The sequence below is a fragment of the Mixophyes fleayi genome, chromosome 11 (genome assembly GCF_038048845.1).
Source record: "Mixophyes fleayi isolate aMixFle1 chromosome 11, aMixFle1.hap1, whole genome shotgun sequence".
Taxonomy (NCBI): Eukaryota; Metazoa; Chordata; class Amphibia; order Anura; family Limnodynastidae; genus Mixophyes; species Mixophyes fleayi.
The window spans coordinates 62,036,055-62,051,262 of record NC_134412.1 but is presented as its reverse complement, the minus strand read 5'-3'; the positions used below and the strand labels follow the sequence as shown (position 1 = coordinate 62,051,262).

Here is a 15,208-nt window from a genome sequence, read left to right as displayed (position 1 = left end):
TTGCCACACAAATTCTATACATATGAATAGGGTTGAATGCGGATTTAGGCGACTTGTAGCAGCGGTTGTTCTCTGGTGTCCAGATGCTGTTGATTTAAGTACAAAATAGATGGAGTTTTACACCTGCTTGATTGATGGCAAATTTGTATTATTTCACAAAGCAACAGATTGCCCTGAAAGAGTTTTTAATTTTTCTTTAGGTGATTAATAGCTAGAAGTGTCTCATCAAATATAGCTTAGGTTTTCTCAAATCCAACAGGATTCATTCTACTAAGAATGGTTAAACCCATTCCTCACAATTAATTAATTCCTAATGTTAGGGATAATTAGAGCTTAGTCTGCTCTTTATTTACAAGCTACAGCAGCAATCAATTACATATATATATATATATATATATATATATATATATATATACATACATATACACACACATATATATATATATATATATATATATATATATATATATATATATATATATATATATATATATATGTATTCAGCACCTATTTAAAACTGTCAGTTCCATTTTCCAGATTTGATCATCAATCATATTGCCCTGACCTGAGATGCTGAGCACTGAAAACAAATATCTCCTCCAAATATCTTAGTTTCCAGAGGGTAAAAGGGACTGGATTGTGTTCTGCCATGGTAAATTGGGATTCTGGGGGGGAATGGAGGGGGGGTGGTGGCCATAGCATATTAATGGGACGTCACTGTGTGGGCTGAGAGACGTGCCAGCTTTATCTCTATTTTCATTCCGGAATGTTGGGAGGTATGAACAGATCTAACATTGGGTGAGGGTATATAGCAGTGTTGGCTAACCTGTGACACTCCAGGTTTTGTGAAACTACAAGTCCCAGCATACCCTTCCATCAATAAGCTGCTATATATTGGCAAAGCATGCTGGGGCTTGTAGTTTCATAACACCTGGAGTGTCACAGGTTAGCCAACACTGGTATATAGTAAAGTACCCAAACCTAAAATAATATTGAAAGTTTAGAATTTACAGTAATTACTAAAAATGCTCTTTAGTGATTGTGATCTATTTGTGAATGTCAGCTTATCATGATTATTAAATTACTAAAAGCAATTTGTTTATTGATAAAATAAAACCGGAACATAAATAACTTCCGCCCCCCAGTATCCATCAGAAAATAACTGCAGTTTATTAAGCAAAAACGACCTGTCTTGACATGTATATTCCAGAACATCTAAAATAATTATAACATTTAGGACTCTCTACCCTGTGTGTATAAAACATAGACTGAGCGATTTAGAGTCAAAACATTTGCTCTGTATTAAAGAGAAAGATTCCATAGACATCAATCTACTATTTTTTAGACAAAAAGGAATCCACATGCAACTCGTTGGGTACAAAGACATGAGGTTCTATTGGTCCACTTATGCCTTAATGCACAAGTCCATATGAATTCACCAAATAATATAAAATTAATAAGACCTCCAAAGGAAATCTATTGCTTAAAATACAAAATACTGTCATGTTAAGAAGATCAACATCCACTGCTATAAATAAATATATATATATATATATATATATATATATATATATATATATATATATATATATATATATATATATATTTATATTTATTTTGACTACCTGTGCTTAGATGAAACGTAAGATATGGACTTTAATGTTTCAGTGAACCCGGTATTAGTAACTTTCCTTTGGACTCTAAGTCTGATGATCTATATGTATTTAGGAATGTAAAAGTCAAAATAATGATAGCTACAATTTGAGATATTGTAGCGTGTGGCCCCAAAAAAGACCATTATGCCCTATAATGACATACAGAACAGGATCGTTGTTAGGCATATTGGATCATCAGATTGGATGTCAGTCTTCTATGAAGGTTCAAAAATTATTATATATTATTTGGTGAATATTACAATATACCCTTTCACATAATAAATTTGATTTTCAGGTACGCTTTTCTTTTTGGGTTCGGTTAAATTTATACCGGCAAAAAAGCCAAACTTCCCATTATGAACAGTATCAAAATATTTAATTCCAATGCAGAATAGATTAGGGGAACAAAAACAAATACATTTGTATTTGAATACGAAATTATCTTCAGCAAATGTCCATGACAATTTGATAATAAGACTCTGAAATATAATTTTCTCAGATAACGTTTTTATGGCTTTTTAATTTTGTTTTCTAAGATAATCATGACACCATTGCTATCCACCGCCTCTTGTGCAGTAAAACATTCTAACTCATAGCAGTGACAACTAAAAACTGGCCTAAAAGATTAGAACAACACTATTCTTCAGGCAAGTCAGCGATGGTACCCAGTAAGTAACACTGCTAGGGGGGATTTTCCAAAATATAGGCATTCTTTAAAGGGGTACATTTTTTTAACAATCAACCCATTTTGCAAAAATGTGAACATAGAATTGTTGTATTTAAATGTTATTTCTCTCATTTTAGACTGTGTTCTCTATTACAGGAAAAATTATTCCAGTAGTTTTAACTACTGCATTAAAAGACAGACCCAGGGATATAATTACCTATCTGATTGGGACATAGTTGCTTATTTAATTGTCTTATTTTTAAAGTGTCAGTTAAAAAAAAAACCACAATATTATTTGATATCTAGAAAGTACGAATTAACCCATAAATCATGTATTTTTAAATTTAGACTTTGCTATTTCTTTAGCAAATTTGGATCTAACAGGGTGGTAAGAATTGGTCATTTATTTAAAAAAAATAAATTAAGAAAAATTAAACACAAAATTTACCATTTGTGTATAGGAATAAACATGCGATTATCACAAATTTCGCTCTTTGTACCTTGCAATATATTCCCTGTTTGGTTGTTGCCTATTATGGTGAAGAAGGCAATTGTGAATTCAAATTGGCAGATTTGTTACATTTTTGATATATACTAGTCTATGTGGGTGGACACTGGACAGGGTGATGTCTTGGATTGTGGTCAGTTTAAATTAGTGTTATGGGGTTCAGAATTAACAAATCAGGTTGAGACATGCTTCAAGGGAAAGTAAATTAATTAATACCACTGGCGTTTAGTCTTTACAAACGTTTTATCACATTATGGCTATGTTAAGTCTTGACTCTACAGAAAGTGCAACACGTGGATGAGTAACGTGGATGTACTGAATTTGAGGTTACGGCTCTAGCTAGAGTAACCTATTATGAATGCTAACCTCATTAGATACATGGGTATCTGCTTTTAGGGAACGATAACTCCATCACTTCAGCTTTTTCATGAAACATCCATTGCCATGATTAATATCAACAGTTCATGACATTAAATATAATTAAATATTGCTATAATACTTTTTAAAACATTTTTCTACACATGAGCAATCAAGACATTGAATTAATTAAAACGCTTTTTGCATTCCACACAGTGGAACAGACGAACATACACACAAACTCTGAATTGACTTTGGATGTAGCATTGATAGAAATGGGGTATCGTCTAACTTTGTTTTTCATCCGAAAAAGAAAGGTATATTCTATTATGAAAAAAGAACCCATAAAGGCACAAAACTACCACACATCACACATATTTTGTAGCTCATTTTGTGTTTTCCTGACTAAAATCTAAATAGTTTACCAAATTTACAAAGCTTTGTCAACAAATAACAACATATAGTATTACTGTGACCTGAAAACACAGTCAAGATTATTATTTCTTCATCAAAAGTGACAGTTTTGTAACAATTGTGTCATCTCCCAAAACCTGTTTTTCCTCCAGCAGAGAGAAGAGCCAGCATAATGTCTTTTACATCTTCTGCCAATAATTTATGACATAGTCATCCTGTTCTACCTCCAAAAAGTTGTCTAACCTCAAACTGATGTTGTCCATGAAATTTGGGAAGCTTATTGTCTTTCTCCAGTCAATCTTTAAGCAAAAGGAGTCTCTTAGTTAGGTCATCACACCAAGACTCCATACTTTTGCTGAGGTTCATTGTGACATGAGTACCTCCAAACAGTAGTGTAGACATCAGTAACTATGATGAGTTCTCGGCTTCTCCGTGTTCTTTTGGAAGGTGCTTGTTGCCTATCTCAGTAGCTAAGCTTAGAATGTTAGGGTCACGTTACAAAGTTCCCTGAAAAACTATATTGCTTTTAATGGTGCTTTGTCTTAAGAGAGCTTGACGCTGCAGGAGCCTTGAGGACCAGCATGCTAATCTAGTAGACCAACATGCTGATTTAACTTTAAGTATCTTCTCCACTAGCAGATCCACAAAATGTTCTCCTTATAATTACTTCTTTACAGGATTCCTTATCACTTTTTTTCCAAGTTTCTAGGACCTGTAACATGAAAAAGGTGTGAAATCCAGCAATACAACTCCGCTCTGTAAGCCAGATTCCATGTTAGAAACCAGGTCAAGGAGATTTCTTCCTCACTTGAGTTGGGACTAACGAAAAAAAGCAGTTACAAATTAACTCTCTCCTCCTACATGTTTGACCCTACTGTCATGTATCAGATACGATAATCTGCAGAAAGGCTAATTCACCAAAACATAGCCACTGTGCTGAGAGTCAACAGTTTCCATCATCTCACAGTCAAAAGATTCATTGAGGGTCAAGGTTTTGTAAGACGACAAAGGATCGTGTCCTGTTGGACTACCCTGGTTTTCGTGCATTACCATTCCACCTTGTTGAGCTGAAGTCATAGAATACTGACATTGGTTTGTATATTCTGGTTCATGTATTTGCGCCCCAGTTAATTCGCAGGTCTGGTAAGCATACTGTAATGGAGGCTGCTGTACGTGAATTACAACCTGTGGCTGGCTGGGCTGTACCATGTGTTGCATCTGCTGGGAATGCAGCTTGTGATACTGACTTAAGAATGGATCATATTGCATTTCATCAGAAGCTGGCTCCAACACAGGACTAAGTGGCTGAGACAAGCTGAACTGGCTCTGTTGCACGGCCTCCAATGGGAGCTGCTGCCCTTGCATCGGATAGGCGTTTTCTGCTATCTGCATCTGGTTGAAGTACGCCTGCAGCTGTGGTTGCTTCTGGAGGAAGAGACGCTTCTGGTGTAACCTGTTTGATTGAAACCATAGTTAGCTATAACACTTGAAACTTACCATAATCTAAACATATACAATAGATTCCAGCTCTATGCTAACAGAAGAGGTGTCAATGCTCTACTCACAGGCACCATGCCAATTGCACTGCCTGATAAGTATACGGCATGGATTGTACTTGTATTTGCAATTATTTGCCATTTTATTTATTAACAGTGTTTTTCTACATGGGTCTATGATTCTCAACAGTCAGTAAAGCAAATAAGAAGGTGCCCTGAGAGAAGGTTTGATCCCCACATCCTATCTCTTCCTACTCATATTTTCTAAGCTCAACATTGCAATCAATAGCCCAACCATTTTGCTAGTCATTGTGCCATATCATAGCTTACAGTTAATAATAATAACATGTATTGGGCACCACAGAAAATCAAGCTCTAGAGAGCATCCTGGTTGTCATGGTTACCTGTGTTCCTGAAGTTGCTGCTCCAAACTTCTGGGTGTTTCCTTGCAATACATTTGGCAGCTGTTCTGAGTCTGCGCTAGTAGGCTCCCTTTCTGCAAAGGAACGAAGACCTTGTTTGAGAATGTGAAGCAATAAGTCATATCACTGACAGTCCAATTAGAAAAGTGACCTGGTAGTATGAACTTCTGATCATGCCCACTAGGAAACAAATAAGTGCAGCTATTAAATTGAGAAGAAAAAAACCCTAGCAATTCTGCTGCTGTTGGCTGAAAGAATGTGAGTTTTGAAACAGGAACCCTGGAAGCCCGTCACTCACTAGAAGCTCTTTGTGTGACAGTCTCCAACTTTTACAATGTGTGCACTTGACCAATTGGTAAATCAAATGTAACACATCTACATGCTAATGATATATAGATAATTTAGCCAATGCCTGGAATATATGCAGGAAAAGCCACAAGCAAATTAAACTCAGAATGTTTCATATGTAATCAGTGCTATTGTACCAAATGTTATGCAGTAAACGCACATGCCTGTCTCACAGCCAAAAGGGACTTCAACAAATTCATGTCATTGTTTCAGAATTTACAGTAACCAATTAAAGCAATAGGTTTCCTATGTTGGGGAAGAAATGTATATATATATATATAAAGATTATATAATAACAGGACAAATAGCAAAAATGTGCTATTGCGGCATATCAGACTACTGCGGCATATCAGACTACTGCAAGTTAGACCTGTGAAAGTGTCTGGTTACTATTTTGCAAAGCTGTGTGTGTGTGTCTGTGTGTGTCACCCTACCTACTCAAATGTGGTCATCATTCAACATAATTTATCATTCATTAATGATACTGCACTAATAGTTGATATAAAGCCGATTACGTTAATCCCACATACAAGATTTGTCTTTAAATTGCAAGTTAAGCATCTTTTAAGCATGCATCTTATTTTTATGTCGTCCTACAAATTATTATCTCCTTTTCAAAATCTCTATGGACGGCAGACAAGTATCACTGCCACTTATACACACATTCTAAGGCTCAGGCTCTTGGCATGTCATGTGAAGGCAGGGGGGAGGGGAAGGAGGAAGTTTACAGTGCAGACAGAGCTTCTGCAGAAGGGCTCCACGGGAGGTTTCTGTCCTCCCTGAGCTCGCCTTAGGACACCTGCGTTACGGTTTGACAGGTGTACCGCCCCAGCTTAGAAGGGCGTTCCACAGCATATTTGCTCACTACATCATGTATCATGAGACTGTGGTTGTCATGGTAGTTACATGACACTGTGCAGACTCACACCTCATTTTTTTCCTGGTGCTCCAAGAATAGCTTAAATCATTGGTTAACGCTTCTTCCACACAAGACTTTTACCATATTTAATTATTATTTAGCCCGTTGCCTGCCCAGAGCACATATTTCATTTCACTTCTTTCAGTAATATGTATGACCATAATTTTCAGTGCTTATAGATATATTTAATATTTTTAGAAATTTTTTTAACTACCATTTAGTAGTGTATTTCTTCCCAAATATAATTTGGCACCGCTTACTCTTTATTTCAAACAGTAACCTTTTCACTTTTAGGATAGGAATGGTATGTGCTGTACACACTCGGCCAGCCAGACAGCACTAAATATTCTGTACATAGTTCACCAATCACAGTTAATTATAAACAAGGTATGGTTAGAAAAAAATCAATACTGTGTGATGAGAGTCATACCTGCAGTCTGTGCTGTAGATACTGAGTCTCCAAACTCTGACGTCTAGACAGGAGCTGGGGTTGAATGCCATTGGGAAATGTTGACATATTTGGAAGTTGTGCAGAGATATCGGACTGTAAAACAATAATGCTGATCAGCGTACTGAACCTAAGATACAAACCTACATTAATATCAATCGTGCCGGCTTCTTGACTACCAGATTTGTATTAATTATATTATTCTAAAAGGGAACTAAAATCAAGAATTAATTTCGGACATCTGTTGCAAAATTTAACAGAGTAACTTTCAAATTGGCTTGTATTACTTTGTTATGGATACCCCTTGCTCTGTGCCTTTCCTTTATTATAGTTGCTTATTTGCTATATCAATTGCACAAGCTGGTGACCGACAATGGTCTGCCTCCCCCCCTCATTGCCTCCCCCACTCATTTCAAAATAATTCCAACACACTACTCATGTCTCACCTAACATGAGATATTTCCCCCCGCCTTTCTCCTTTATACCAATGTATGCAGAAACGGGTGTTCAGCTCAGCAGGCGAGGATAACTATTATCATTTACAGTCATTTATATAGCGCTTACATATTGTGCAGCGCTTCACATAGAATATTTGTCCCCCCCCCAATGGAGCTTACGATCTATATTCCCTACCACACGGACACTCACACTAGAGTTAATTTTGTCAAAAGCCAGTTAACCTACAAGTATGTCTTTGGAGTGTGAGAGGAAACCACACACAAACTCAGGGAGAACATACAAACCCATCACAGATAGGGCCCTGAACGGTATCAAAACCATGACTCAAGCGCTGTGAGACAGCAATGCTAAGCACTGTGCTGCCTTACAGCATGTTGGCTTAGTGGTTAGCATTGTTGCCTCCCAGCAGTGGGGTCATCAGTTAAATTCCTGACCATGGCCTTATCTGTGAGGAGTTTGTTTGTTCTCCCCGTGTTTGTGTGAGTTTTCTCCAGGTGCTCCGGTTTCCTTCCACACCCCAATAACATACTGGTAGCTTAACTGGCTGCTAACAAAATTAATCCTAGTGTGAGTGTGTATCTGTGTGTGCCTGAGTGTTAGGGAAATTTGACTGTAAGCTCCAAAGGGGCAGGGACTGATGTGAGGGACAAAAATTCTCTGTACAGCGCTGTGAAATTGGTGGTGCTATATTAAATAAATGGTGATGATGATGATACTACTCTACCACATCTCATGTCGGATGTATGCTGTAAGTATTGAAAACATGGGAGGAAGTAGAACCCCTGACGCTTGCGTAAACAAATTAATCAGTTTGTTAGTTACTTAAATATCCCCTTAACATTCTTAAAAATTTTCCTTCTGTCCACAAATTAGTACATGATTGTACTACATGACTACTTTATTACAATTTAAAGAAAAAATGGATTTGGTACTAGTGATGAAAAAGCTAAATGTCAAAACAAATTTCTTATAAAACTTTTAACCTAAGATATAGTATTTAGTCTCTTCTCCTGTGGAATTCAAACTACCAGTTCCTCCCGATTCCCTTGTAGGGCCATACGTTGCTGCTCTGCATTCTCGGAATCTTTGAAGACTACCATGAACATTTTATCCACTCTAGCTCGCAAAGTATTGTTACTTTTATGCCAATAAATATCTTGTAGCAAAAACATAATACATTTTAAAAGGTTTGCAAATGAACCATAAATGTATAAACAAATTATAATCATTAAACATGTTAAAATCCAAAAATCTACAACCCCATGTAAGTTTATGTAAGCTATAACGTAATGAATATTACAATATTGAGAAATGGTTTACTGTAATGTTTTTGTACAATTATATAGGCCACACTCAGTATGGCTTACACTATACCTGGGGGTGGCTGAGATCTTGGAGGTGATGGGATGCGCTGACCAGATTTGGGTCTTCGGTGGGTCCCATTTGCTCATACAGCATTTGGATCTTGTTGAGTTCTAAGATACCCTTGGTTCTTGCCAAATTCTGGAGGTGCTGTCGGAATGCCACAATTCCTTTTGATTTGTATAAAGAGATAGGTGAAACGGTGAACACCAGTGAATATGTACAATTGTTAGGAAATTATAACTACACCAATGTAATCTTTCAGGGAAAATAACCCTAGAAATATTTACTATTTACATCTGATTTTTTCACTCGTCTCCAACCATAAATACACTGCACAGGGAATGTAAGAAAGTTCTAAACAGGGAATGTAAACGGTACATTATGAGAAGTATCATATCATCAAAACCTACAAGTTTTCCATATACACAAGAACCAAATTGACATCTTTGGAAGTTGTGGATAGTCTGATTAATCTGAGTTTAGAGTTTAGAGTAGAGCAGCAGGATCTGTCTCAACCTCAGTAGGCTGCATCGGAAAGTCAAATAATTATTGTGACTTTCATCCGTCCACTTACGATGAATCCCTGACATTAGAATTCAGCTTATTTCTACTTGAAGTCCATTTTCAAAATGTAGAAAACATTCTATTTTACAATTACCAGAAATGTCTTGGATTTTAGGCAAATTGAAATTTATTTAGTCAGAATGTGCATTTATCTTAGGACCTCCTATTCAGGAAATACATTTTTACTAAACTTAGGATTTTACAATCAAAATAGTTTCCAGTGAGAACTTCATAAGATGATGAAAGTTGTAATCTTAGAGGCAGGTTCAAAAGTTTACCCAAAATATATCTACCTCTAAATGGAAACAGCTGATGGTGTCATTAGTAGATACATGGCTAAATTGTTACAAATGAGGTACTGATCTTTAAAAGTACATGTTTGGACACCCCTTCTCTTTTAATAGAGACCTCCACTAGAACTCTAGTGGAGCACCCTACCCCTGGACTCCTGTCTTTAGCAGTCCCTACAAGGAGGACGAGGAGGAAAGCACTCTTCTTGCAATATATAAATCTGGGGGTTGATTACAAACCGGCTCAGGCTCAGTGGCGGATCCAGGGGGGATGGGCAATCGGGGCGATCGCCCCCCCCCCCTAGCAGACACTTGCTGCCGACGGCTGCACAGTATGTGCAGGTCCGTCCAGCCGTGACAGGCAGGGACAGTGTTCTGCCCGGCTGCTCTGATTGTGTTTAAAACACAATCAGAGCAGCCGGGCAGCACACTGTCCCTGCCTGTCACGGCTGGACAGACCTGCACATAGTGTGCAGCCGTCGGCAGCCTAAACTGTTAGAAAGGGGCGGGGCCTAAATCGCCCCCCCCTAAATCGCCCCGGGTACAGTCGTTTTCTAGATCCGCCCCTGCTCAGGCTAAGGTATGTACTTAATGCAGCACCTAAGTGGAGAAGAGCAGCGGCCAGTTGGGAATCCAATCAGTTGCATTAGTAAAATAACGCCTGTTTATAGCTCAGAATATTAAGGCCATAACGCATCAGTGCTTTAATCTCTGTGACTGCAACTGCAAACGGGAAATCGTATGGATCCTTGGGAGGAGGAAGGGGAACCACAGCAGAAGCGCTAAGGGGGGGGGGGGGCTATTGAAAGAAATGGAGTTTTGGGGTGTATTCAATACTAAACGAAGTCTCACTGGAGACTCACGTGATGAGATTCCACAGATGTTTCATACCAAAAACACTGACGATTAGCGGTGTTTTAGTTATCATAATACCTGGAAACAAGCCACAACACACGTGAGGTTCCTATGGGACATGAATTAAATTTCTCCCTTAAAGCAGTGTCTTTATCATGGACATAATATTTTCTCCTGAATGCCAATTCCAATTAATCTAATAAAATGTCTCAATACGACAGAATTGTGGCACGTAAGAGACAAGTGAAGACTTGTGAGGATATTTTAGGTCCACGTAGCTGAATTAACACATAATGTCTTCATTTTAATTATTGAGAAGATATCTAAGAACTGCAAAAATATACTACAGAAGCACATTAATTCCAGACATTAATTGGAGAGCATAAATAACAGATGTATCACATTCAATGGGACAAAAGTACAAGTACTTCATATGGCTTTTACGTGACAGAATGTTGTTTTATGGCGGAAGTAGAAGAGCAGTATTCATTTTAGGCAGAAGGAGTTAATTAGCACTGCGGTCTAAACATCTATCATTAGTTCACCAAGGTAAAAATATAATTAACACATAAGTAAATATGAGTGTTACCTTGTGTTAGTGAGGTGTCAGATGCCCGTCTGCCTTCACGAAAGCTGACTGGAGACCTGTTGTGAGCTTCCCGCTTTTGGGAGGTGATGGCTGGCATAGGCAGGTTGGTAGGCCTCAGTCCTATATATGGTGGAGTAAGCCTGGTGACTGACTGGTTGGCCAAAGTCACCTCGTTCAGAGCTCCAACATCATCCTGAAAGTTGAGGTCACTCTGAATAGATCCCATGTCGTATTCTGAGTCCACACTTCCTAGAGATGGGTTATTACCAATAGTGAACAGTTTACCTGTAATAGAGACAAAGTTGGATGTATTATATTCATTTCATATAAAGATGCATTGCACCACAATCTTCCTGCACCAATGTGACAGGACCATTACATCACTACTGTGCCGGTATTAACATTTATATTAAATAGAGGGGGAATCTGCACTCAATATATTCTGGCTAGGGTAGAGGATTGGTGAGAGCAGCTGGAGAGAAGAGGTATCCAAGCTCTCAGATATAAGTACAGGTCAATGTATATAGAATATATTATTCTCCAGTGCTGCAATCACTATAGTGTCAAACGGAGGTTGAAGGGTGGAGGACTAACTTGTTTGCAAATAATATCAGTGTCAACAAACAGGGACGTAGAGTTATTAAATGTCTCCATGTGCTAAAATAGCAATAGTGTGCCCGGTAGATTTCCTATCGGAGTCCTACCTCTTGTACAATGTATGTCCCAGCCTGTATGTATTAACATTTATGAGCTTGTATTGGCTACAAGTTGGCCAAGTCCCTTTCACCCCAAACCCGTCTATACATTGATACACAGGAGTTGATCTATCTGAAATATTCTGTGCTTCTGTCAATAATATATTGTTCTGATTGGCAGCAGGTTGTCAAGGCGCCACCCATTTAATTTTTTGCTTGTCCACATGCACCTAGTATGAAGCAATGACTACAACAGGTACTCTGCCCTGAGGAAAGAACACCTACAGATATGTGATTCTGGCAGACTTTATGTCCTGGTAACATGATGGACAGAATTGCATGTGCTGAATTGTAGGTACATTTGGTGTAATAGGGATTACAACATAACCCAAACTGACAGAGAAGATTTGTGATTTTCATCAGGTGTCCCAAAATATTAATGTCAAAGTGTTTAAGTATACATAGGATTTGAAGGCCTAATAACAGCTAATATGCACACATTAAAGCGAATGTTTATGTCATTTTATCAGCAGAATTCCTTATGCACTGAAGCAAGAGATCGTTTTCCAAGCTTGTGAGTTTGATATTTAAATGTGTTTTTACAATGTTTTAAATGCAATTTATTATCGTTGTCAGGTTTATGTTCAAACTTTTAAACCATACAAACTTTCAGCATTTTGACACTCAACATTTCTTACTTTCCTGCACTTGTTTAGAAAAATTGTCAGTGACAAATGTGTGCATGCCACCATTCCTCTAAGTATCCCTTGAGATAGCTTTGGCAAAATCCCCAAAACAAATCTGTAAAATCAGGCACTTGTTGGAAATAGCTCTTTTACAAAGGTTGCTGGGTTAATGGGTTTAGTAGTAAGGTTGAAAGACAATTAAAAGCAAAATGTTGTAAAAGCTGTTAAGTGGATCTGCATGCACCTCCTTGCCAAAACTGTGACCACGTTTTCAATTCACAGAGCTGGATTCCTCTGAATTCTAACACAACATCGCTGATTCGATTCACTGAAACTGGTCACTAAAAATGTTCATTTGCAAAGCGTCCCTCCCTGTTTAGTTTAGTCACAAATGTGGCTCGATTACAAGCCCACAGAAGCCAACATTGCAAAACAAGGGATATGAGTACTTCTTCTGTGGAAACTGAAATATCAAAATACAAAGTATGCATTATTATTGCATGTATCTAACAAAGAGAATTTATTACCTATCCACTCCATCTTTTGGTGTGCATTATATTATATTTATAGGGGCTTAACTATCAAGCAAAAAACGAAAGTAATTTGCAATACTTGCTACCAGCAGAATTCCCCCCCCCCCCCCCAATGATATAAACACCTTAAAAATTACAAATATTCTTATTTAGCCTTTATCACAGACAGGCTTCTCATTTATTCCATGGGAGTAAGGAAGAATTAAGGGGTAACATTGCTTTTTAAAAAAAAACAAAAAAAAAAACGTATCTCAAAATATAAGAGATTACTCTGCCGATATAATGTGTGGGGGGAGGGTTCAGTGAAGATTAGAGGAGAAGACACTAAAACTGCTACTCCTCTGCTTAATACGTCTTAAGATCATTTAACTCATCTCTACTTAAAACTATGTATTTAAAAACAAACTACCTGTTATTGCTTAGCATGACGCACTTCATTTTTAAGGATATATTAATAATTTAATTCTGGTAAACTTTGGAGGACATATTTTTAACACAAATAAAGTTTCTGTAGTGTATCAAGTCTTCCCTGTTTTAGTAATGACATTGTGAATAACATGCAAAACACTGGTGTTTAGATCACTTTGGTTTTGGAATAGGAATTTAGTATGGAAAACTGTTCCAAACAAATAATGCAATACGCTTATGTTTATGTGTGCATTACAACTGCGGACTCTGCTTATACACTAGTAAACCATTCTGGAGTTAGATGACCTTCTTACCCATATGATAGAACCTTACCTTCCATGTCTGGTGCCACACTGGGCAGGACCACTAACTGGTTGGTCACTTCTGCCAGCGTGTGCCGCCTTTGCCCACTACGTCTGCCCTGAAATGCTTCAAATGCTGCAGCCGGATCATCCTCCGAGTCATCTTCTGTTTCTATCCCTTCATCGATAGATGTCTCCATCATGTTGCTTGGCAAAGACTGGCAAGTCTTCCTCATTGTTACAGGGGGCAGCGGGTCCAGCAGGCATCCATTAACCTGTTATTGAGAGATGAAATGAGACTTCAAAAACGTCCTACCAGTATAGCTGTGATGAGTATGCAGAGCTGCTTTATGTCCATCTTTATGGAAGCAAACACAAAAAGATAAAGTGGCGAAGCTTATTAGAGCTTGATACATTTGCCTCCAACGCGGACCCATTTCATATTATGGGGACTGTGGCACTATGCTATAATTTGCCTAATGCAGGAGTTATCTCTGATATCTCCTGCATTAGGCTTTTGTTAAATCGTCATTTTACTTAATAATGCTAAACAATGCAGAAAAAGATGTTTCCGCATGATTTAGGGCTTGATAAAAAGAAGCCCAGAAGAATAGACGAGGATCCTCTTCCATCTAAAATTAATTATATTCTTTTGAAAAACTAAAATTCAATAAAAATACATATTAGTACTTAGAGATCTGCATAATTTATGATTACAGATCAAACCTCTTTTTGGAAGACGGCAGGTGTGGTGATTTCAAGGACTGATCAGTTACTATTGCCGCATTTGAAATTTTTTAATGTTTCATGATGTAGCAACCCTAGGTCCCAGTATAGAAACTCTCACCGCAACATGTAAATCATGCATATGATGGTACCATGTTGGGATTTTTTTTATAATTCTTTATTTTTGGTGGTTAAACAGATGTATTCAAGGAAGAGGGCACCGAAGTCATTATACACACATGGAAAAACAAGAATGGTACAATAAAGTTATCATGTTGCGTCCAAATGGAACATAGGACGAGGAAACCTGTTACAGTCTACAACAGATCCAAGACTTGGGAATAGATTTATGTTCTTGAAGGACAATGATTCATACACTATACAGTAAAAGCCACCTTGGAGTGGCATCAATACAAAAAAAACAAATGTTCTGGAGTAGCCCAGACCTTAAACCTATTGAGAATCAGGTGCATGATTTACAAATCACTGTTCACCAAAAGCC

General features: G+C 37.7%; 1 protein-coding gene across 1 annotated transcript in view; it reads right to left on the bottom strand.

The window, feature by feature from the left end:
* Positions 1-1,107: 1,107 nt before the first annotated feature.
* SIK2 (salt inducible kinase 2) overlaps positions 1,108-15,208 on the bottom strand; it is a 151,035-nt gene continuing 136,934 nt past the window's right edge. Inside the window, exons 11-16 of the mRNA XM_075190861.1 lie at positions 14,012-14,255; positions 11,357-11,641; positions 9,068-9,225; positions 7,217-7,330; positions 5,502-5,593; positions 1,108-5,054 (exon numbers count right to left, since the gene is read on the bottom strand). Coding sequence (XP_075046962.1) covers positions 4,511-5,054; positions 5,502-5,593; positions 7,217-7,330; positions 9,068-9,225; positions 11,357-11,641; positions 14,012-14,255 — 1,437 coding nt within the window. The 3' untranslated portion in view covers positions 1,108-4,510. The remainder of the gene's footprint in view (positions 5,055-5,501; positions 5,594-7,216; positions 7,331-9,067; positions 9,226-11,356; positions 11,642-14,011; positions 14,256-15,208) is intronic.